Raw genomic sequence first — 11216 nt, 5'->3', positions numbered from 1 at the left:
AAGTGTACCAACACTCATTATGTCTTACCTTCAGATATCTTACACATCTCAGTGAATATCTTCAACTCTACTTCTCTGAACCATCAGCTCAGATGAGTGGTTAATGGCAGTAGAACTCCATTCTGCGTGTGGTCACTATATATCCTGTCTTATGTACCACATCTTTACATTACTTGGAACAAACTTACATTTATAACTCAACCATGGATTCTCTAATATCCTATCATGGCTTTTTGAATTTTTAACCTTATAAGTTTAAGACAACCAGCATCTTCGTGTTACACTAAATTTATCATTGTAAAGTTATCCACTCAAAATTGATATTATTCAAATAAATGCAATGTAGAATGTATGGGTATATCACAATGTGTATGCAGAGTATGTAAACACACTCAAGTGTAAACAGTAGATATGTAGTTTCTTCAATTTAATGTGACTGTGTTTCAGTAGACCAAGGCTTTTTCTGTCAATCTCCCTATAAGCCCCACCTTTCTCCTCCCACTCCTCTATGTCACCAGTCACCACCCCTTTAAGTCTGGCTCTCTGCTTTCCCTCAGGCTAGGTCATTCTTTAACAACGTTTTGAGCGTCCAGTTTGTCTCACTGGATTTCTGCGCTATTTTACAACAAGAGACATACAAGACACATGAAACATGTAACAATACAGACATACAACACACAGGGCCCACATTCTCACCAAAAAACAAAATGTAAAAGAATAAAAATATACAGAGTTCTCTCAAAAATTGGGAAAAAAAAAATCACCTTCAATGCGCATTATTTTATAATTAATAAACCATTAGCTGATTTTAAATGCTTAAAGTAATATTCATTAATTAAATAGTGATCACTTTTAATTTATTTTCCTTGACCAAACTTCTTCTCTGGATACTCCTATAATATAATCAGACCATTAATTGCATTTCCTTATACATTTCATTTTTTTTTTCTTGCATCCATCCTGCGCTTCTGTGAAAACAAACTTAATAAAATATCATCAGATAGGTTCAATTAATGCTACAAGGATTGTTTTCTTTCTTTCCTTCTTTACCAATTTAAAAGGATCCATTACAACATAAACACTTACATAAACAACTTCACCCGAAAACATTCACTGGTCATACTCCATGTATTCCTAATTCATTTAATCTTTTTTTTTTCTTTCAATAGTTTTTTATTGAATTTTACCAAATTAGAAAAACAAACATGTATAGAGGACAGACGCAGCTGTCAACTTATTATTTTACAACAACAAAAACAGCGAACATTTGTTTACTGCATATAGGAAGACGTGATTGACGATTCAATCTTACATATAAGTTGGCAGTTGTTTAACCAAACCAAAAGGAAAACAGAAATAAAAGACTAAAGTAAAATAAATAAAAATAAAGGAAATAACATCTCCGAGATAACTTACGTAGTAGAATGCGTGCGTACCAATAATGTTATATATATATATATATATATATATATACACATACATACATACATACACACCATCATTTTTTTTTCTTTTATCCTTATATATCTGATATATTATGAAACGTTGTAGAAAAGTGCAAATGCCAAGACATTACTTATAGAACAAGATGCTGAGAGAGACCAATGGAAGAAGAAAGAGGTGGTACAGGCCAAAGACGGCATCTAGAGAGTTGGTAAGAAACTGAGTGTGCCAGCAGTCTTGTACCCCATGGTAACATGTATGACCTCATACACTAAGCAGAAGGGAGCTATGTGTATAGTAACGTCCGTACATTGGGTCACCTCAGGATTCAACAATGCAGAAAGGAGGTTTGTACAGACGTCATCATTTACATCTGTTATGACCTAGGTAAAACAATAAAGGTACCTGACCAACACACTCCATAATCATCTTACCTGTTTCAGAGAATATGAGTAGACTTCATCTAACTGCCTGGGGTAGGTCAATATCAGTATCTCCTTGTCTAATTGTACTGATCCCTAACCATAGACACAGCAAAGAATACAAAAAAGAACCTAATAAACCTCTGATCCGTGCTATAAGCCATCATATCCATTCATACCCAAAGTTTGTAGCAATTGCAAATCCCACCTTTGTAGAAACCATGGCCATAAAAACAGGTTATTCAGATATTAATCTCTGGCTCGAGGTACAGTCCCATTAAATATCCCAGAGCAAGTAGAGGACTGCTTCCTCAGCCTAAACACCAATAGCTCCACCGATCACACAGATTGTGAACGGTGGAAGAGAGAATATCCTATAACCACTAAAACCCCTAAGCCAGGAGAAGGTATCACCATTTACCCTGGAAATTACACTTGTTATCTCATTGCAGGTGACCAAGGCAGATTCCTGGGAAATTTTTCTGTTGATTACTGTTCCATCTACCGAGTTATAAATAAAGCTAAATTGCAAGGCCAAGTTCTGTCTCTAGGTGATATCTACTGGTTGTGTGGAGACATGAAACTAAGAACCCGATTGGAAGGAAATTGGACTGGAGAATGCACATTAACCAAAGTCATTATGCCTGTGCATATCTTTAACCATGAGCCCACAGAGGAACCAGAGATCCATCCTAGGAGCAAACGAGAAGCCCCCAAAGGAAGTCTAGACCCGCATGTATACATAGATGTCATTGGGGTTCCAAGGGGGGTCCCAAATGAGTTTAAGGCTAGAGACCAAGTAAAAGTAGGATTTGAATCTTTCCTAATGCCCCTAGTTACTATTAATAAAAATGTAGAATGGATTAACTACATATATTATAATCAACAACGATTTATCAATTTCTCAATAGAGGCTCTTAAAGGACAAGCTGAACAACTTAGTGCCACATCTACTATGACATTCCAGAATAGAATGGCCTTAGATATATATTCTAGCAGAAAAAGGAGGGGTATGTAAAATGTTTGGGGATATCTGCTGTACATACATCCCAGATAATACAGGCCCAAATGGTAAAGTAACCCTAGCCATAAAGAAATTAGAAAGCCTATCATCAGAGCTCAAATGAAATTCAGGAATAGCAGACCCTTGGGACCAATATTTTAGTGGAATGGGAGGATTGCAAAAAATGTTGATGCAAATAGGAATATCAATTCTAACAATTCTCATTCTCCTAGCTTTAATCGTCTGTTGTGTACTACTATGCCTGAAGAAGCTGTGTGAAAAAGCCATGGACAATGCCACTCCCCTGATGACAAATGTCGACTATGAAGAATATCTAGATGAACCCCATGCACCTCTGAAAATATACTCAAATACTAAAGCATTAAATATGTGAGGGACAGCATCTGAAAACCTATGTACAAAGTCTGTGGCAAGGGGGGTCATGGAATAGCCATGACTCGTTTAACGTACAACAAGAAGAAAGTGTCGGAGAAGTACATAGGACAGATGAGATAGGATTTTGATTTTTAGGGTAAGAATGTTGAAATGTTTTAATATATATTATCAAAAGGGGGGAAATTGTGGTGGAATGGGGGTCTTTTAAAATGAAATATATCTTAAAACATAATCATATATCTATAATAATGTAATGTCTATGTCTCTTTAATTCAGTCTAATATTTCCAACTCTGCATCTCTGCTTTTACAAAACATCAGCTTATATCTAACAGATGGCAAACCTTTCTTCCAGCGTGGCAGTGCCTGGCTACTAAGATTGAACTTTGTTCGATTACTAATATTGCTGTTGTAAAAAGATAATGTTAGTAATACCAGGATGTATGTCCTGAAAAAAAAGTGATATTGCCTGCTTAATAATGCCCGATCAATAAAATGTCAGATTGACCACCTGTCCACCTGGGAGAAATGACGAGCTCAGCGCTTAAAAGATAAAAACAAGACTATAAACTTATCGCATGACAGACTGCATACACGTACACACACACGTCATGGAATAATGATCGATAATATGGGTGTTTATTTATGATAATCTTGAGGCCTTATAAACCCTTGTAGAATTGGTTATCTGAACCGTGTGTCAGCTGTCTCATTTCTCCTCCACCGATGCATGCATCATCTATATATTCAATTTGGCCGAGAATAGATAAGCACTGTATGTCTGAAGAAGTCATTCTACATCAACAGTCACCCCACATTGTTTGCCTGCAGGAAACTCACATCACGGGGCAGAAGGTACTTGCCCTGAAGAGGGCGTGGATAGCACAGGGTTATCATGCTTCCTATTCTAGTTATGCCAGGGGTGTCTCGGTCTTTGTTACTAAGTCCTTACCGCTGGTGGTTTCTCAGGTAGCTTGTGATCACTTTGGGAGGTTTGTCATTTTGCACTTTTCCATGGGCTCTTTCTCGTATGTACTTGTCTGTTTATGTAACTCCTCCATTTCAACTCTCTGTGTTGGAGTCTATTACTCACAAACTCTTGTCTTTTTCTCCTGATCCTGTTTTGTTTGAAGCACAGGTTGGCCAGGGAGCGTGAGTTGCTGCAAGAAGTTGGTGTTTTAGAGGCAGTTTATATTAGAGATCCTACTCCTGATGATGAACGGGTGTGGGCTAAGGTGCAGAGGGCTCTGCTGGTTGTCCAGAAGGATAGGGTTCAATTGCGGTTGGCAGACAAGGAGGTGGCGATTTTTGCATTTGGTGATAGGAATGGGAAGCTTTTGGCACATCCGGCACAGGCTAGCCGCCCTGCCTCCTCTATTTCCTGTATCAAGCTCCATTGTCAGACCCTCCACTGATCAACTGTCTTTAGAGACTTTTACTCTTTTCTTTATTCGGCCCCTTCTAAGCCTTGTCAGAGGGAAATTATATTTTTTCTGCAGGACCTCTCCCTCCCAGTGCTTAGCCGTGCCCAAGCAGAGGCGTTAGATACCCTGTTTACCCTGGAGGTGGTGGTGCAGACTATTAAGGATCTTCCCCATGGGAAGACCCCGGGTTTAGACGGGTTAGTTGGAGATTGGTATGGGATGAATGAGGAGCGTTTGGCCCCTATACTCTTTCAATTATTTAAATCGATAGCTGAGGCTGACTCTCTTCCGGATTCTATGAAGGAAGCACAGATAGTGGTACTCCCTAAGCCTGGAAAGGATCCGTTGTTACCCGATTCTTACAGGCCTATCTCTTTATTGAATGTTGATATTAAGATCTTTGCTAAAATACTGGCTACTCGCCTGTAAGGGGTCATTAGCTCTATTGTTCATCCTGACCAAACCGGGTTCATGCCAGGTAGGGCTACTGATGTTAACGTAAAGCACCTACAGCTAAATATTGCAGCAGTGGGGAAGGCTTTCCTTCAGGTGTAGTGGTTAGTCTTGATGTCTATAAAGCTTTTGATTCTGTACTGTGGCCATATCTCTGGGAGGTCTTGGGAGTGTTTGGGTGTGGCCCTAGGATTTGTGCCTGGGCCTGCTTGTTGTACGATTGCCCCAGGGCCCGTTTTTGTACTAACTTAGATGTTTCTGCACCCATTTTATTGGGCAGGGGGACTAGACAAGGGTGCCCCCTATCCCCCTTCCTTTTTGCGCTGGTGATTGAGCACTTAGCAGCGGCTATACGTAGAGATCCTATCTGTGGCATCCCCAGGGGATCCATTGTGGAGGTTTCTCTTTATGCGAATGACACCCTAGTTTATTTGGCATATGCAGGGGGTTCACTAGTTTCTCTGATTGACTTGCTAGGTAGGTTTAGTGCTATTTCGGGTTTGCGGGTTAATTGGGGTAAATTCTCTCTCATGGCCTTCCCACCTGAGATTTCCCTTTCCTCTTCTCTCCCAGCAGGGGTGCAAGTGGTTTCCCGATTTAGATATCTTGGGGTAGAGGTTACTGCATCTCTGGCAGATTATGTGTCCCTGAATTTAGACCCGTTTTTTGTTTTCACGGTAGATAGGTTGCATGCCTGGTCCTCCCTCCCTAGCTGGAAGGATTAATATTTTCAAAATGATTTATCTGCCTAAATTCCTTTATCTCTTCCATCTGGCTCCTGTAACACTCCCCCAGGAACTATTTTAATACATTGTGTGGTGCTCTGGGATCCTTCCATTGGCAGGGGAAGTCTCCCAGACTCTGTCGGGCTCTCCTTCAAGCTCCTAAAAAGGCATGGTAGATTAGCTGCTCCCGATGTCTATAACTATTTTCTTGCCTCTCGGTTGGTCTATTCAGCGTAATGGATTGACCTGGATCTGTCGAACTCGGCGACTGCCTTGGCTAGAGCTCTTATGGGTTTGTATGAAACTCTCACTAACTCACTCTACTGGTATCATTCTGGCTCCTCTTATCCCCTAGGTGCCCGAGGAAGTTTGATAAGGTGTGGACTCCTTGGCTTTTACTGGATGTGTCGGCTGACCTTCCATCCGGAATGTCTCAGTAATTTTCCTCCGCTAGGAGGTTGGTTTTTTGGAGGGGGGGGGGGGGCTGGTCGGCATCACTGGGATGTGTTGTAGTGTGAATGTATGCTGGTGTGTTGGTGTGGGATCTCTCTGGACGGTGCCGGAGATGCTCCTTCCCTATGTGTTTGATTGCCACTCCGTTGTCGTATCCTTGTCATTAAGATGGAGTTTTCTTATGGACCTACAGAGACTCTGGTTGTATGTTGCACTCTCTCTTTTTTTTTTTTTTTGCAAAATTTTATAAATACTTTTAAAAAAAGAAAAAAAGGAGAGGAGTCCCATACCCCGACAATATAACTTATATGAACTCTCCTGTATACGAATACAGGGGGAGAAGCCACATGAGCGCTAGAGATAAATCTGCTCTGTTCTTCAGAGAGTTGGATATTCAGCTCCTCTTCTTGTATAAGACGCATTTTGGTTACTATTAGGAGCAGAAGAAATCAGATAAGAATAAAGCTTAGATATTATTATTATTTAGGGAAAAATACAATCTCTCTAACCAATTTCAGGGACGTATGTTAGTATAACGCTTAAAACATTGGAGAGTAAAGATAAATTTACTTATAAAACCCCAGAAAGCCTGAGATTCCTCTATGGCCAAAGTCTTAGTAGAAAAATATAAATCTCGTAACGTAAAAGAATGTAAACGTTCCCACAAAGGGGAAGAGGGAAAATGTGTTTAGTAATAATCATAGGGAGTAAAGAAAGTGGGGTTAGGGGAGAAGGGAAATCAGAATCAGTCGTAGAGCAGTCTCGTAATACCGACAAAGTTATATATAAAAGAGGAAAGAACTAGAGAGGCCAAGGAGGAGTGCGGGGGCCACAAAATGGGCCCTATAGAAGGAGGGACTGAGGAGAATTCCATATCCACATGAGGAGGAATATAAAGGGGAGGATGAGAAAAAGAAGAGCGAACGAGCTCTAATAATCCAGACGAAGGAAAAGCTTTATAATAAGTGTGTAAATCCGGAAACACAAAACCGCCGTCTAATGTCTTCAGGGTGAGCGTCTATACGGGACACGTGGTCTCTTCTGAATCATAACAAAATTACTAAATAACCATCGGATAGAAGAAAAATAACAATTCCGTACTATGATAGGGACGGACTGTAAAAATATAAAATATTATTGGTAAATATAAGATTTAAGAACCTTTTTCCTTCCAATCCACGACATATATGGGAATTTACGAGCGTGTAACTGGGTCTTCAATCCGTGTAATAATGGCGCAAAGTGTGAAGTAAAGAGATCTTGTACCAGATGTGATCAGATCTCTAGGGATTTTATACCCCGGGGAGGACAAAGAAAAGGAAAAGAATTACACCGATGTTTACTGAACCCGGGGGACGCTGAGATATTGACGACTTCTCATATAAAAAAATGGATTTTATGATCTGAGACCGAAAATAGACGTCAAGACGGGAAACGCTCGTCTACGGTTTGTGATAAATAAAAGTATCTGCAGCGTCTTATGTTCAGAAGAGACGATCTTCAAGGGAGACGCGCGGATCCTGTCTGATGCCTTGAATTAAAGTCTCTATAATCATAATGAGAAGGGGGCGGGGACAACACTGACGCGTTACATTCCCTATATACAACGTCAGGGACAATATTACATTTATTATAAGTCCAGTGTGCGGAGATGAATATAAGAATAATAAATAATATAAAGAAAGAAAACGTTTATTGACAATTGGTGACAAGTTTGGAGATGCAGTATATGATATATGTATAAATGTCAGATATCCTATGTACATGGTGAATATATAGATGTGTTATCTGCATCATTTACTGCTCTGAATTGACTTCTCTCATGTGTGAGTTATTTTATGTCTAACAAGACTTGATTTCTGAGTAAAACATTTCCCACATTCTGCACATGGAAATGGCTTCTCCCCTGTGTGAGTTCGTTTATGTTCACCAAGAATGGATTTCTTAGCAAAACATTTTCCACACTCTGCACATGAGAATGGCTTCTCTCCAGTGTGAGTTCTTTGATGTTGAATAAAATGTGATCGCTGAGTAAAAGATTTCCCACATTCTAAGCATGAAAATGGCTTCTCTTCTGTGTGAGTTCTTTGATGTTGAACAAGATGTGATTGCTGAGTAAAACATTTCTCACATTCTAAGCATGAAAATGGCTTCTCTTCTGTGTGAGTTCTTTGATGTTGAATAAGGTGTGATTGCTGAGTAAAACATTTCACACATTCTGAACATGAAAATGGCTTGTCTCCTGTGTGAGCTCTTTGATGTTGAACAAGATTTGATTTTGCAGGAAAACATTTCCCACATTCTGAACATGAAAATGGCTTCTCTCCTGTGTGAGTTCTTTGATGTTGAATAAGATGTGATTTCCGAGTAAAACATTTCCTACATTCGGAGCATGAAAATGGCTTCTCTTCTGTGTGAGTTCTTTGATGTTGAATAAGATGTGATTTCTGAGTAAAACATTTCCCACATTCTGAGCATGAAAATGGTTTCTCTTCTGTGTGAGTTCTTTGATGTTGAATAAGATGTGATTTCCGAGAAAAACATTTCCCACATTCTGAGCATGAAATTGGCTTCTCTCCTGTGTGAGTTCTTTGATGTACAACAAGATCTGATTTAAAATTAAAAAATTTCCCACATTCTGAACATGAATATGGCTTATCCCCTGTGTGAGTTCTTTGATGTACAACAAGTTCTGATTTCTGAGTAAAACATTTCCCACATACTAAACATGAAAATGGCTTCTCTCCTGTGTGAGTTCTTTGATGTACAACAAGACGTGATTTATAAGGAAAACATTTCCCACATTCTGAGCATGAATATGGTTTCTTTCCTGTATGAGCTCGTTGATGTCCAACACCCCTTCTGTGACCTTTTTTTTGCTGAACATCCTGTGATGACTGAGAAGACAGGACCTGTATATAAGGATGAGATGACAGATCTTGGCTGTGAAGGGCTGAGGGTGTATCTGGGATAATGGAATGTTCTTCATATGTATCTTGTGTGATATCATCATCTGCTTTATAATCTGAAGATATAAGATTCTCCTCTGATCTCCTGGTACAAGAATCTGCAGAGAATAACACAAATTTTATTATCAGTATTAACCCTTAACATCCCAGGACATTTAAGCTTTTGTGTTTTCTTTTTCCCCCTCCTCTCCTCATAGCCATAACTCTTTTATTTTTCCATCTACACTGGGTTTAAGAGCTTGTTTTTTGTAGGACCGATCTTATATTGTATTAACTGTGCATTAAAATATCAGTCAGGTCCATACAATCACAGCGATATCTAATTTGCATAGTTTTGGTTACACTTTACTACTTTTTAAAAACAATTACAACAAAAAAGTAAAAATTATTGGACGGGTTTAAGGGGTTCTCCACCATAAGGTGATTTAGTACGTACCTGGCAGTAAGTAATAGACATGCTTAGGAAGGATCTGCGCTTGTCTTGGGGATAAATGGCTATGTTGTGAGATTACCATAACACTGTGGTTAGCTTTTTGTGAACTGGTATTTCCTGTTTGACTTTTCTTTTTTTGACTACAAATCCCACAATTCTATTTTCCTCCCTCCCACACATCAGCCATCCCACTCATTGAAACATAAATGAGCTGCATCCATTCCAAAGGCCTGTGGTTTTCAATCAGGGTGCCTAAAGCTGTGGCATTAGTTGCAGATTGATCTCTCTCCCACCAAGCGATCGCTCCACCCATTGAAGCAGACAGGCTCCCTGTCATCAGCTGACTAGTGAGTCAGGTCTCGGCCTCATTGCAACAGTAATTTTGTATGCTGTTAAAAATAAATATTGGGGTGAAAATCACAGAAGAATTGTAAGAAAACCGTCACACACAGGTACAGACACTATATTATGAACTACACTAACTTTACAGCCCCTGTAGCATAATCAAATAAAAAAGAATTCCTGGAATACACTTTTAATTTACATTTTTTTAAAACATCTTTTGAATTTTATTTTTATTATTTTTTATTTATATAATTATATATTATATTTATTTATAATTTTATTTTTAGTTTTTTTTTTTTAAATCAGATATTTTTTATTAATAGTTTAACTACTTTTAAACATACAACAACATTTCCCCAACAATAAACCCCCCACCCCCCGTACATACAAACAATCCGTCACTTCCCTCTGCAGGAGCAGGAATATACACAAGCAGTAAACTATAGGTTTCAATATACTCATATTCCACTAGGGAGACTCCCCCAATCCCAGCGCACACGACTCCAGCATGCAGCACCCCCAGGCAATCCAACACAGCCACCAGAAGAGGAGAAAAAGAAAAGGGCAGACAAGGAAGAGAGTGAAGTCACATACAGAGAGTCCCCAGACCATAAGCCAATCCCAAGATATACACAGGCCGAGGGGTCACAAGCAATTACGAACCAGTCCTCAGGGGGTCAAAATGGTGTACCCAGGGTCCCCAAATATTAGTAAATTTCCGTTCAACGTTACGTTTAATATATATCCCTTTCTCCAAGCGTACTATCTGCCATATTCTGTTAATAAGATCAGCTACACCCGGAGGAGCCGGTCTAATCCAATACTGCGCAATGAGTTTCCTGGCTTGGTACAGCACACGTAAGATCCCCACCTCTCTCATGGAAGGTTCCCTATCACATCCAATAAGACCAAGTAAGCATACCTTAGGTTCTCTAAGCAGAGTAACCCCATAAACATCCCTGACAAGGCGTAACACATCAGCCCAATAAGCATCTAAAACGGGGCACTCCCACATCATGTGAAGCAAGTGAGCCTCCAACTCCCCACACCTAGGGCAGGCAGAGTCGGACCGTACACCAACCTTATATAAGAACAGAGGGGTCTTATACACCCTATGTAGAAAGAACAGCTATGACAGCCTGTTAGCCTCC

The 11216-nt window shown here is 39.6% G+C and overlaps 1 protein-coding gene across 1 annotated transcript in view; it reads right to left on the bottom strand.

Moving 5' to 3' along the window:
- Positions 1-7894: 7894 nt before the first annotated feature.
- LOC130298057 (oocyte zinc finger protein XlCOF22-like) overlaps positions 7895-11216 on the bottom strand; it is a 34705-nt gene continuing 31383 nt past the window's right edge. Inside the window, exon 6 of the mRNA XM_056550948.1 lies at positions 7895-9385. Coding sequence (XP_056406923.1) covers positions 8139-9385 — 1247 coding nt within the window. The 3' untranslated portion in view covers positions 7895-8138. The remainder of the gene's footprint in view (positions 9386-11216) is intronic.

Source organism: Hyla sarda (genome assembly GCF_029499605.1).
Source record: "Hyla sarda isolate aHylSar1 chromosome 1 unlocalized genomic scaffold, aHylSar1.hap1 SUPER_1_unloc_2, whole genome shotgun sequence".
Classification (NCBI taxonomy): Eukaryota; Metazoa; Chordata; class Amphibia; order Anura; family Hylidae; genus Hyla; species Hyla sarda.
Note: the sequence above shows the minus strand (reverse complement) of the source record. Positions and strands in the feature narration are given on the sequence as shown.